The following is a 15100-nucleotide window of genomic DNA, read 5'->3' as shown; positions in this document are numbered from 1 at the left end:
CTTATTATTTCCGAATCACGTACACGGTACGCTGGTGTTTACTCGAATTACAGATTTCATATAATTTGCTTTAACTTATTAGATGCAGTCGATGGGAAAATAATGACGTGCAAAGCGTTTGTAACTTTATACTAACAATGTTTTCCTGTTATTTCCATCATTTATACAAATTAATAGCTGCATGCTGTATTTTGTGAACATAATTTAATTTAATATGTTATTTAAAACTTCAGGGCTCTTTTTGAAGTTCAATACCCAAAGTTTGGGAATTAAAATACTTTCATTTCTACAAATTAATCAATTAGATAAAGAAAAATAAAGATAATAAAAAAAGCCAAATATTGCGATTGGAGTTATTACGATTACTGTTATTTTTGGAGTCAGTGTCAGCCAAGGTAGGTTTGTAACTACATACATAGGTTTTTTAGGTGAGATGTGCTTGTGTCGCACGCGCTACGTGACGAGGCGAGAGCACATCGATTCCAAATAAAAACAATAGTCGTTACTAGAACTAGATTAATTAATTAGATTGTATAAAAATACGCAATTATTTTGATGCTTTTTAGTGCATATTATATCTATTGTTTTGGAATAGTATTTTTGAAGTCGGTTTTTTTTTGTTAATTTTTTTTTGACAAATGTAATGCCGTACGCAAATACTGCGTATAAATATTAATATTCCATTTTATACTTGACATTTCAATTACACCGCCGAAGACTAATGACTGAGAAAAAATTTATCAAAAAAACCAACCGACTTCAAAAACACTATTCCATGACAATAGATATAAAATGCACTAAAAAGTATAAAAATAATTGCGTATTATATATATTTATTTATAGTCGGCCGAGTATCGTTAATTTGCTCCTAAGAATTAAAGAGTTCCGTTCCTTTGTCATGGATCCCATTATCAGAACCTCACCAAACTACCTTTAAAGTATATTCTTTCTAATAAAAAAAAATCATCGAAACTGTATCGTCGAAATTATTCGTGAATTTGTCGCGCACATGTTTATAGCAAATTTAAGACTGACAGACAGAAGAGAATGGAAAACACGGGAAGCACCAACTTTCAAATAAAAAAGTATTATCCAAATAGGTTCACACAGTCAAAAGTACAAACATAAAAAAAACATACCTCCTCCTTTTTTGAAGTCGGTTAATACTTTTAGTAAATCGACCTCATGTCACCCTTTTCAGTTGTAGTTTCTTGCGAGTAGTGACACTATTATAGTCCAATATTCTGTTCTCAGGACCCAAGATGCGGCTTTCTTTCGAGCTCATGTTCTTCATAGTGGTGGTTCTGATCGACAGCGGTTACAGTCACAAAAGAACCTTCACCAGATGCCAGCTTTCGCGGGAATTGTTGAGATATAATTTTCCAAGAACACTTATTCCCAATTGTAAGTATTAAAATATGATACTTATGTATGTATTTTTTTATGAAAATAGGGGACCAGATTGGCAGGACGTTCAGCTGATGGTAATAGATACTACCCATTATGATGTAGTGCCGCTCAGGACTCTTGAAAAACCCAAAACTTCTAAGCAGCACTACAATTGCGCTCGTCACCTTGCGATGTTAAGTTTCATTTGCCCAGTAATTTCACTAGCTACGGCGCCCTTTAGAGCGAAACACATTAATGTTTACACATTACATTGCTTCACGGCAGAAATAGGCGCCGTTGTGGTAACCATAACCTAGCCGGCTTCCTGTGCAAAGGAGCCCCCACTGTATATGGGTATGTTAACTGCATAGAATTACAATAAACGGGCGTATGGACAATTAAATCGTGCGAGAGAGAAACACATCTGTAACGGAGATTTACTTAGATATTAAAGGTAAACGAATCTATTTTTACTGTAACAGATTTTGATCGATAAGTCGTAAACAGTCAGCCACGCTTGGTATTAGCTCGTTAATATTTTGAATATTAAAGCATTAGCTAATACAAACATCCACACAATTCAATTTTTTCCTACCAAATTTCAAGTCTCTTCGGCTTATAGTTCCAGAGATTTCGTGATGAGTGACTATATACGTGGAAATCTATTATATATACATATATATATATATATAGATTTAAATTTAACAAGGCGCGGAAAATGTTCAAAGTACTGACATGGGAATGGGTCAGGGATTGGAAATAATACTCCGCTTATAGGAACGAGTCTTTATTTGCGTTCACTTTTTCTGAACTTGCACTTCGCGGTCTGCCGCTGTTCCTCTTGTGGGCGGCGGTACCTTCAACGCGTCACACACTAACTACACAACGCACCGAACACTAAGTCTCTTCTATCTTCTTCTTCTTGGAACACTTCCACTTTTCACTACTTCTTCTTTTCTTCTTCTTCTTCTTCTTTACTCTTTCGAGTCAGAACTAGAACTGCCGTAGGCCACGCTTAGTACGGCTTATATACCCCCGGATCCGTCTATTTTCAAAATGATTCTCCCATTCCATCTTTAAATTTAAATTGTACTAGAAAATTCTTTCAACTATTTTTATCCTGCTTACACATTTTCCATCCCTTTTTTTCTGTTCGATTTGATCCTGAACTTACTAGAAATTTCCTTTAACTTTACAAAACCCAAAAATCCATACACTGGTAGGTGTATCGAACCCGGGTCTACAGCGTCTAGAGTAAACACTTTTCCGCTGAGCTACGAGTATTGCTGACGGAGCTGTTGAAATTAACAATGTTTTGAAGTTTGACAACTCTCGTCATATACTTCGAAGGGTTGCTACGCAACAGTACTATCATCACACCTCAATAAGGCTACTGAAAACCCAAGCGCTGGCACAAAGAGTATAATAATATATAGGGAAAAGAGAGCCCTCTCTACGCATTATGAGCTGTCTATTTCAAAACTAGCGCCATCTGGAGATTGGCCCCGAAAATAACTTTATAGAAGCTCGAAATTATAAAATTCATTTTTAATGTTGCGACGCAATTAAATAACTAACTCTACTTTTTAATGTAGGTATTGCAATTTTTTACCATGTTGAAATTGCGCGTAGACTTAGTTATATAATTTTACCAAAACATAGAACATAAAGGTTAGATTTAGTAGTGTAAATATGCAAAATGGAACACGAGAGCTACATACATGCGCAAACGCTAGAAGTAGCCACCGTTTTATGACCAATGGGCAGTGACACAAATAAAGAAAAGTGGAAAAGCTTCAAAGCGAGTGACAGCTGACAAAGCTTTCATTTTTGGGCTAACAGATGGCACTACAGTCTTCTGGAAACGTCTTCAACTTCTCACACGCCATGATAGTTTTAATTTTATGTAGTCTTACTTTTGTAAATATAGTTATAAGTTTTGTTTGAAAAAAAAAAATTCATGAATATTAAGAAGAGGTCGGGACAACATATACGCTTTATATTATAACGTTAGAGGCAGCCTTAGTATTTTGCTGCTATGTAGCGGTTAGATAGACGACGTCGCGGGCATTAGCTAGTCACTCTATATAAAAGCAATAATTACCGTTAGAAAGTGCGCAAAAGTGTAAGAAGTAGGCTGAATACGCAAATACCTTATAACATTTTTTTTATATTTCTATCAATAGAATCAACTACGTTTCGGCAAGTTTTGAAATAACAGATTATAGGCAATAAAGAATCATCAAGTATTTCGATGTTTTCTCGTACATTAAATAAAGTTCTTGCATCCGTCTCTTGGAGAATTCTTCTGTGAAGAAAATTTGTTTTCACTCTTCTAAAATCCGAAGTGTTTTGTCTCTTACTATAATTAGGTAAGTAGTCGAAAATCGATAAAAAAAATCAATAGGTGACGTGAGCATAATGCTGGATTCAAACAAGTGTATCTCATGAGACACCGCAGGGCTCCTACCCATTAAGATACCCCGAGAGTTGAACCTGTTGACCACGCGTCATTCGGATGGTTGACTTAGTTGGTAAGAACCCAGAAGCGCGGGTACAAATCCCGCATTGTTCATAAATGGTACAAAATGTACCAATTTGTATATTTAATATCTAGTAGTAGATGATATTACGTAAGTATCCATCCTTACTCTGTGGTATTACTTAGCAATTCCTTTCATTGGTATCTTATATATCATATAAGATAATATTATTAGTATAAGAGCTCGGAACAAAATATTATATTTACTCTAACCGCAGATGAACTAAATTATTAAAACTTTCGTGAGACATTATTTACTTATTTATTAATACGCCTCTACTCACGTTTTATCGGTGTGGGTATCGACTAGTTACCCACGTTATTGTGAACCCACTACACTCACTCTGATGAAAGACCTCCGATTGGTCCGAAAGTAGTTGGTAGCGACACCGATAAAACGCAGATGAACTGTTCTGAATGCCGTTGTTGAAGCTCGGTCTCATTCATTCTTTTACATTCACGGGACCACTTCACTCTATAATATGGTGTTTTACCTGTATCACTAGATTACATATTTTGACTTACTTTCACTCCAATTTACAAATTCAAGATATATTTCAATAAGGTGCCATTCCTGTTACGTAAACGATGCATGAAAAATATCAAATAGATTCAGCGTATTACCCTAAGTAGAAAATAACAGTAAACGAATGTCGCCAACGTTTCGAGGTAAGAAAGCAAGTATTTAAAGTGTAATGGAGCTTAGCTAAAAACCCCAGGCGTGGTTAGTTTCAACTTAGTTCGGAGTTGCGAACAAAAACAAAATAACACTCTCTTGAAATGTGTTCCGAGCAAGAACTAAGAAAAATACTGTTTGTGGATTTTCTGATATTCTTTTTCTATTACTTGTTCTGTTTTAAGCATTTGTATTGCGTTATCTTTAAGTAGCGCATAATTATTATTATTATTGCTAAAAAGCCTGATATTTTGTTGGTAAATCTGTTGTCTGGCATTTATTATTGAAATCACCGTTCCGTGTCATGATTTCCTCGTGAGAGCTGAGATAGACAATTTGTCGAAGTGCCTACCTCTATTATTCGAGTTGATAAAATAAAAATTATAATACTTTCTTTAACTTAATGGAATAAATTTACAAGCTAGTCGCAAGGGCCCCTGTACTAGGTGTGACCATCCACCAAGACTAAAGGGTCAAAAAACAGAGTGTGGATAAATTTAAATTAGACGATTGTGTGTGTGACTTAAAACACACTAAAACATAAACTAAATTTATAAGAACGTAAAAAGAATAAAGTAAAAACATGAAGATCGATGAAAACATTAAAATTATATTGCTATTAATATTTTTTTTGCTATTGCTATCATACAATTATTGAATTACGGCCGTTCCCAATATACTATCTACAGAAACAGATTAATTAGTACCTTCTACTGTCAGTAATAAGCTGTAGTCTGAAGCTGTCCCCATATACCCAATAAGTCATTCTTATCGCATTATATGGGATGCGTAAATTGCAATTTCCATACAAACTTCTATCGCTGGTAAGCTATACGTCGTCCCATTAACAGACGGATACGGTGAGTTGCCGTCGATAAGTTTATTGGGACAGAAAATTCAACGATAGTTACGATTTTTATCTCAAGTAAGAGATAAACTGAATATTGAGAACGGCCGTAAGTGTGTGGAAGGGCGAGTAACTGAAAACAGTCTGTATGTCTTTATATTATTGTTTTAATGTTTGTCCGTTGATACTTTCACTTAACTAGATTGAGTATTACAAGATTAAATCTCATATGGTGTACTTTTTGTCAATCAATCTGTTGAAATTTATAAATGATACATTTATGTTAGTATTCCAGAGATACAATAACTTGTGTTGGTAATGCATTACTAATTCTACTTCAATCTTAAGCCTTCTAAATCGGCGATTCTTCTTAGCAAAGTTATACATTCTTGCATTATTAAATATATATTATAAAATTATAAATCAAATCAAATCGAAATCGGTTTACTTATGTAGGTAAAGGAAATGACACTTGAATTTCCAAAAGTTTGTCTTTTTACTGTTTGCCACCACTTGCGGTATGTTAAGAATAATTAGAATGAAACTCATTGCCACCCTAGTATATCTCTCGCGTGTTTTCTGCCCGTGAATGAATGCGTGGTTAATCAATTGCCGTGGTAGTTAAAACTTATAAAAAATGCTCTAATTAGTTCAAAAACGATATCCAGTTTCATGACCTCCTGTAGCTTAATATACATAAATATAGGTAATCCTCATTGAAACTCTACGTGAAGTGTTTGAACCTAAATATTTTCGTCGCATCCACCTAGAAACAGAAACTCAACGATTTTTAGCTTTTTTGCTGAAGAATAAAATTTCTAATGAACTGAGAAATAAAGTAAATATGTACAGCTTCATCAATTTACAGATTACTTTAGATACAATCAATGCGAAGTGATGCAACAAAATTCTCAAAACTTTATTGTCGGCAACAACCCCAGCTACAAGGACATTTTAAATTGGCAAATTTTATCTCAGTTCTATTAGTATTATAATATCCGTTCACACACACACGTTTACAATATACGTTCACAAAAATCGTCACCTTCTTGCTCTTAATAGTGATTTTCATTATTATAACACTAGAAATAAGGGATTTCTTGTAACTAATTCTAGTAAGCTTCATACGATACGTAATAGCTTTAAGGGTACATGTATACACTTTTATAATAATGTCACCCAGTCACTGTTCAGGCATTATCTACAAATAAATTTAAATTTAAAACAAAAATGGCTGTGTCGTAATTTTTACTACTCCACAGCAGAATATCTAAGTGATCGGACAGCTTGGGACTAGATTATGACTATCTTATAGCAATAATAATGAAAGTACAATATTGTATATTTTATTAAAAAGAGCGAAAAAAAATAATGCTGGGAGCTCAGAGCGCCATTTGTTCCCGAAGCGGTAGTAATATCTAATATATTAGAAATAATATCGAATAGAATTCTAAATGAATCAATTTTGTGAAAAAAATGCCTTAAAGAGGAGTAGAAGCATAAAGTGAGTGACTAAATAGTTATCCACTTCCATTTTTATACTTTTCTTTTTTAGTACAGAATCACTATTTTCTGCTGTTTTATTGTATATACAAAGATATATATCAGTCCCTTGAATTTTCAATGAAATTCTATGAAATTTCATACCTGATGGTTAAAACCGTTTGATGGAACATAATACCCATAGCGTTATAGCGTTTTTAGATTATTCAACTACTTGGGCGTTTCCATTCAGAATATATTTAGCGGATTGTAGATTACTAGCTTTTACTCGGACTTGGATGAAGTTCGTCCACGTTGGATAATTACTTCGGGCAATTTTTTTTATTTTTTAGGATACTTTTCAAATAATACACATACAAACTGCTCTTTCCGCTGCTGGCAGCACTCTTCTATGATACAATGCATATCCCTTGTCATTGTGGACAGTCTCTTTAATAGAATTTCCCCGTGAACTTTAATCTCCTATTTCATCACTATGTAAATGGTCAAAGTTTAAAAAATGCTCGAACATATGTTTATATATAATTTCTTATCAAGTGCCTAAATACAAAGTTTCACGGTTTTATCTGCGACAATGACGAATTTCCATACAAATTATCATCCCCTATTTCAACCCCTCCATTTATTTTTTGCAATAAAAGGTAGCCTTTGTCCTTTTCCAAGCTCTAGTCTATCTCTGTACTAAATTTTATCAAAATCGGTTCGGTGGCTTAGGCGTGAAACCGTAACAAACAAACTTACATTCACATTTATAATATTAGTAGGGATGTGTGAAGTTAATAGTGTTTTGTAAATGGTATTTCGATAATCGAGCGATCACCAACAAAATACATCTGTGACATCAAACATGTTAAGCCATCTAACCGGGACATGTTGGCAATTTTGCCGTCAAAACTGTAGCAAAATTATTCATGAAAATAACGCCCATTTTGTGGCCTCATCGTGAAATGAAATGCACAATGCTAAAGCGAGCATCTCAAGATGTTCTCAGAACCTCGCTATCTACAGCATGAATATTGTAATGTTGCTAATTGCTGCATGAATATGAGCACGCTAAAACTCTACTTAATAGTTCCACATTACTTGTTTTGAAACCTTTGTTTTCCATGTAACATTAACAGATTCTAGTGGAGTTTGGTGTTCTGTTTCATCTGCATATATTTCATATTATCTGCAGCTATTTAAATTGTTTATCTATGTTGTATGTACCTCTAGTTAAGAAATATTAGAAATAAATGTATGCTCAAACAAAACAAATCTTATAACTACATTTACAATACTATGACTACATAAAATAAAAACTATCATTACGTGGAAGCGTACCAAGAATACTGGCAGCATTTCCGCGTTGGATAGCAAGGCTGATCCATTGACCGAAATAGCTGCCAGCGCTTGGGCTTCCAGTAGCCGTATTGAGACGCGAAGAAAGTACTTTGAACATTCTCCGTGACTCTGGGCCCCGGCCACGGGTCAAGTGTCTCGACACCAAACGGCACAAAGATGCATAACTCACTGAGACCGACATATTTGCGACGCTTGCTGTCTTTGGTAGTCGAAGCAGCAGCCCCAGCACTAACTGACGTAACTTGGACATGAGAGGGAGCCAGAGTGTCGACGCAAGTCACGTCCCACACCAGCGCTCTTCCCCGTGCTATAAAGCATCAAAAATACTATGCCTACATCTTGTGTGATAAAACGTGGCCTATGTTATCCCGACCACTTGCTTATTCGTGCAAAAATAATACGATATCTATTCAGTACATTTAGCTTTATGCCTACATATCCTTAGTGACAAACAGAACCATTGCTATATAATATGTAACATGTGATTATTTCATAATTTAAATTATTTTTCTTTGTAACTGCCTTACTTTTTGATTTCACTCAGTATTTAATCAATAGTAAGCATAAAATATTATTGAATGTTAAATTAGCCCATCCTGCATGTAACACATAAGCTTGGTATTCAATACTCAAAAAATCTATAGTCAGTTTCTATTTTTAATTATATATATAACTAGCTGACCCGACAGACGTTGTTCTGTATATAATAAATAAAATAATGTTTTATATGAATTTGTCAATAATTATTAGGGCGCCGTAGTATCATAACATCAAAAATTACTTCGTAAAATATGCACCCTGCTGTCGTAATGAAATTGTTTCACAGCAGAACTGTCAAACCGTGCGTCAATAAATTCTCTCATAGAAATTATGTATGGACACATCAAAGGACAACTGGAATCAAAGGAAACAAATTTGTTGTTTTTATTTAATTTAGCAGCATTTTGCTATTTATTCACCCTTTAAACCTTCTCTGGACATCCACAAATTAGTTAAGACCAAAATTAGCCAAATCGGTCCAGCCGTTCTCGATTTTTAGCGAGACTAACGAACAGCAATTGATTTTTATATATATAGATAGATAATAGTTATTTTCACAGAAATCATCATCCTTATTTTTTACTTCAAAAATAAAAATATTATAATCGAATGTTTGGCTATCCATCTCATTGAACACGTAAATGTGTTCTTGTATCACGAAAATTTGTTATATCTATGAATTATTCAAGTCAATTAACTTCTCAAAATTAGTCGACTACAAACCGTTTCAAAACTTTAATTAATGTTAAAGATGAAAGCTGAAGGTGAAGCTTTGACTGAGGAGCAAAATTTAATTATATTACCAGAATCCATTTCGAATATAGGTCTCTCATCAATCCACGAGTAATATTGAATAAAGTCATTTGAGATTTCAATATGCGAAGACGTCAATCTGTATTATTAAAGCTACATTTATATATGACAACTGCTATGCATGGAAGCTTCATCGATAATTTAATTACTTTCGAACTTAATTGAGTAGCAAATGATCTATCGAGTCATCTGGGGTCATCATGGACTGGTAATGTAAAACCTTAAATCAATTTCTGCCGCTGAATTCCTCCTTCTTACGCCATAAACTAGGATATTGTCATCACCATAATATGTCCAATGTTATGAAATAAATAAGAATTGACACACTCTTACATAAATTATCTTGCCCAAACTAGGAGTAACCTGTACTATGGGTACAGCACAAGGATATATTTAATACAATATACTTACTTAAACATACTTGAATGAATGAATGAATGAATAAGCCTTTATTGCAAACAATGTAAGATTCATACAATATATATAGTCTAATCTAATCTAAATAATATTGTAAACTAAGTAATATTCTAATCTAAGTAATATTCTAAGCTAAGTAATAATAATCTAAGTAATATTCTTATCTAAGTAATAATCTAATATAAGTCATGTTCTTAATCTTCTACATCGTTCGCTTGTCTTCCAACATAGGCCTCCTCCAGAAATTTCCATTGTGATCTGTCCAGAGCAGATCGTTTCCACGTTGGTCCAGCCACTTTTTTAAAATCATCTTCCCATCTAATGGGTTGTCTTCCTTGATTTCTTTTCCCTTGTCTTGGATACCAGTCTATAATATTTTTTGTCCATTTATCAATATTGCTTCTCAAGGTGTGTCCTGCCTATCGCCATTTTAATCTTTTTATAGTGTTGTCTATCCTTTCTAATTTCGTTTTCTTCTTGATTTGTGTTAGTCGTACCTTGTCTTTCCTTTTGATCTTTAACATGCTTCTTTCAATGCTTTGTTGACACACTTTCAATTTTTGTATATTTTTCTGTGTTAAGGACCATGTTTGGCACCCATATGTCATGCAAGGTGTAATGCACATATTGAAAACTTTGCTCTTAAGTTTTTGCGAGATCTCATTAGTTTTCATTATATTTTTTAAAGACCAGTATCTTCTCCAAGAACTTGCCACTCTTTGCTCTATTTCCTTGTCCATGAGGTTTGTGGGGGATATGATTTGGCCCAAATACGTATATTCTTCAACATATTCGATAGTATTTTAGTCCACTGTTATAAGTTCATGTGATCTGTTAGTCATTATCTTGGTTTTTTCAGTGTTAACATCCAAACCCACTATTTTGCTTTCTTGGGTCAAATCCTGTAGCATTTTTTGGAGCGTTCTAGGATGTTGGGCAATAATAATTAAGTCGTCCGCAAATCTTAAATGATGTAGGCGTTGACCATCTATGTTTATTCCCTGATCCTCCCATTCTTATTTTCGAAAGATTTGTTCCAAAACAGCCGAAAATAGTTTGGGTGATAGCGGATCTCCTTGTCTCACACCTTTGTTGATCATAAATTCTCGTCCTAATCTTTCCAATTTAATTTTTGCTCTATTGTTTTTATACATTTCTTTTATTAAATTTATTTATTTGCCGTTAATTCCTTGTATTTTTAGTGCATTCTAGAGAGAGCTGTGTTTTATAGAGTCGAATGCTTTACTGTAATCAACGAATCCTAAATAATATGGTTGGTTATATTCATTACATTTCTGTACAAGTTGTTTAATTACATGTATATGGTCTATCGTTGAAAATTTGTTTCTAAAACCAGCTTGTTCTCTTGGCTGCGACTCATCTAATGTTGTGGTTATTCTATTCAAAATAATTTTAGAAAATATTTTGTACAAGTTGGGCATTAAGCTTATTGGTCTATAGTTTTCAATTAATTGTGTATCTCCTTTTTTATGAAGTAATGTAATTATATTTTCTGTCCACTGTTTTGGTATTTGTTCTGTCTTCATTATTTCATTATATAGATTTGTTATTAGTGTAATTGTTTTACGTAGAGTTCCTTTTATCACTTCATTACATATGTTATCCTCTCCAGGTGATTTGTCGTCTTTTTGAGATCTTATAGCTTTTTCGACTTCACTCTGTAGTAAAGGTGGTACTTGTTTTTCAAACTGTGCCGTTCTGTAATAAAAATCTGATGTTTCTATTTCGTGATCTTCGTACAAGGAGCTGTAGAAGTTAGTTGCGATTTCTAATATATGTTCTCTCGATGTTTGACACGTTTCTGTTTTTGTATTCAACAATCTAGGAATCCACTTTTTGTTACGATCCAGAGATTTTTGTGCCCTTTTCACTCCACCCGTTTTTTCTATATGGTCTATAATAGTGTCAGTAGCCACTTTCCTTTTATATTTTCTAATGCTTTCGTTTATTTTTTTACTTATGTCTTGAATTTCTTTTTTATGAGTTTTCCGATCAGCCAATAAATCTTTTCTCTTATCCAATAGTGTCAACGTTTCGTTTCCAATGTTATTCCTTTTTTCTTTACGTGTAATTAACTTATCCTTGAATTCAATTAAATTCTTCTCTAGAATATCATATTTGTTTTGTATAGTTTCATCTTTATTGTTTTATATTTCTTGTTTAAGTTTCTTTTCAAAATCGTACAATAGGTTCTCTGAAATCAGTAGCGATGTTCTTCCTCTGTTTGGTTTTTAATATACCTGGATCTTGTTTCTTTAGATTTCATAGTTCCTCTTAGAATTCTATGATCAGAGCTAAAATTAAAACTATTCATCATACGACATCCATATTCTCGAATGTTCGCGGTCTGTTTGTAAGAATAAAATCAATTTCGTTATAAGTAATTGCATCAGGGGAGACCCATGTCCATTTTTCTGTTTTTGTTTTTCTTAAAAAGTGTATTTGTAATAATAAGATTGAATTCGAAAGCAAAATTGATTAATCTGTTACCATTATCATTCCTCTTGCCATAGCTATATGGGCCCATGATTCCTTTTTCTCGTTCGGTATATTCTCCAATTTGACTATTGAAATCCCCCATTATTATAAGATTGTCGTATTTGATTTTCTCCAATGTAGAGGTGAGTGTTTTATAAAACAAATTTTTATCTTCTTCTGTTGCCAGTTCGTGTGGCGCATATATTTGAAATATTGTCCATTCTTTTTTGTAGCCTGGCAATTCTACGACCAATATTGCTATTCTATCAGAAATACCTATAAATTGCTTAATTCTTTCTTTCATTTCAATTTTCACTAAAAAGCCAACTCCATTCTTTCCTTTAATGAGACCCTTATTAAAATAAATATATCTATTTTCTATTTCTTGTATGTATTCTTGGTCTCTTCTAGTTTCGCAAATTCCGATTATATTCCAATTTATTTGTCCCAGTGCTTGTTCAAGTTCTATAAGTCGCTCTTCGGATTTTAGGGTTCTCACGTTGAATGTAGCAATATTGAATTTTAATTTACTTTTTATAATAGTGTTTTTTAGTTCTGGAGGGTAGTTGTCGTTGTCCCCACGGTGACTAGCCGGGGTGGGGAACTTTGTTTGTGCTTTTTTTAATGTATTGCTTTTTATCCGGCTGTCGTACTCCTATTCATTTTTAGAAGTTGAAGGGAGAGCAGTGAGAGAGTTACTTCTTGCTCTTAGCAAGTCAAAGGCATTTGTCTTATTTGCTTTGGATCTGTTTGCATTACCCTGATGTTTGTGAAGTTGTTGTTCCCTTGGTGAAATCGATTTCTCTCGTTTTCGTTTTTCATTTTTATGTGTATTGTCACGGATTATGAGGCTGTCATATTTAATAATTGCATAGTTACCCTTATTTCTTTCTTCCATTAGTTGCTCCTGTAGTATTTTCCTATTTTCTAAGACGTTCTTTGGGTAGTCATCTGTTAGATATATAGTTTCCATCTTTTTCTTATTCTTCATAATGTGCTCTTCTTCCATTGGTTCAGAAAGGATATAACAACTGGCCTAGATTTGGTTTCATCGGCACTACGTTTCCCTATACGATACATATTATTGATATCACTCGGGTTGATAGCAACTCTAGTTTTGTTTCTTATTAGTTCACATATTGCTTCTATAAGGTTATTTTGCGAGGTCTCCTCCTCTATTATCCCAAATGCTATTATTTTTCCTTGATGTTTTTTCTAAAATATCTATTCTTTCCCGTAATTTCTGGTTTTCTGATTTAAGAGTTGAAATTTCCTTTACAAGTGGATCGAGTTTGTCATCAATTTTTTTCATAATTTGGTCCGTGTGTAGCTCAGTTTTCATTTTTTCAAAGAATATTAGTAAGTTATCATTCATTTCTTTCTCAGTTTAAATTCCAAGTCAAGTCAAATATATAAACAGTGTGGCTTACTTGATTTATACTATTATAATTATAATATTGCCAGTGCCAGTTGCGGTAAACGCAGCACGGTTATCACAGGTACGCGGCGATGATTCACACTAGCTACCGAATCAATGTTGAGGGTAGGCTTAAATTGCACGGTTATTGTCACTTGTTATTATGCTGATAACTTTTAAATTACTAAAATAACTTGATTTAAATTTATACTAAGTGAAGCTATGGTGTTATACTTTAAACTGTTGCCTAGTGCGACACTTAACAATCACTTTTTACTAACTTTTCAAATGGTTTTTTGCGGAGCAAAATACAATACGTCTTTCTTTACGATCGTCCGGATACCGTCCGTCAAACATACTCAAATACATATAAACATCCATGACTCGGAAACAAACATTCATATTCATCGTATAAATGATTGCTGATGATGAGGCAGGGTCACGTAATAAGGGTCGTCAAATATTGTGTATGTAGGTATTCGCTCAATGACTTTTCAATGTCATAGCTTGTGGCAACGTCTTGGTGCGGGTCGCTCTCTTTTTTAAGATATCGTAATGAGTGTATGATATTATCTCGCACTGCTTTTGATGGTTGTGAATCGTTTAATTTTATAAATATAGTTCTTAAAAATATCTTGCTAAATTAACACAATGCGCATTGCCTATACCATTATTATTTTAAACTTTTGTAGGTTGATGATAACACTTTGAGTAGATGTACAAATTCAGATTCAAATATTTTTATTGAAAGTAGGATTTTTAATAACTGATTAATGTCTAATTCCATTCGATAGTATACGCTAGATCTGTACGCATGGGTGCAAGACACTCAGCGGACTTATTTTTTTAAATTGAATTAAATTACGACAAAGTACTGTGAAAAAACCAAAGTAAGCCAGTCGCACCGTATCTATGTCAGACAATTGTCTAATTTTTTATATCAGACAATCTTTTAAGTGGATAAAAGGCCGCTACAATAAAATTAATTTAAACCTTATTTAAGTTAGTCGAGATCGAGTTTGAATGGTGTTGCATCAACTTTCAGATATTGTATAAATATTTCCAAAATGATGAATCCGGCAATAATGGTTTAAAAGACAGTTCACTGGAAAC

The 15100-nt window shown here is 33.6% G+C and overlaps 2 protein-coding genes across 2 annotated transcripts in view; one reads left to right on the top strand and one right to left on the bottom strand.

Annotated features, from left to right (window-relative positions):
• The window catches only part of LOC126967864 (uncharacterized), a 132440-nt gene that overhangs the window by 59596 nt on the left and 57744 nt on the right, over positions 1–15100 (bottom strand). The window lies entirely within an intron of this gene.
• The window catches only part of LOC126967879 (lysozyme), a 39205-nt gene that overhangs the window by 4482 nt on the left and 19623 nt on the right, over positions 1–15100 (top strand). The window contains exon 2 of the mRNA XM_050812574.1: positions 1255–1404. Coding sequence (XP_050668531.1) covers positions 1255–1404 — 150 coding nt within the window. The remainder of the gene's footprint in view (positions 1–1254; positions 1405–15100) is intronic.

The sequence above is a fragment of the Leptidea sinapis genome, chromosome 14 (genome assembly GCF_905404315.1).
Source record: "Leptidea sinapis chromosome 14, ilLepSina1.1, whole genome shotgun sequence".
In the NCBI taxonomy this organism is placed as follows: Eukaryota; Metazoa; Arthropoda; class Insecta; order Lepidoptera; family Pieridae; genus Leptidea; species Leptidea sinapis.
This window is presented reverse-complemented; position numbering and strand designations above follow the sequence as displayed.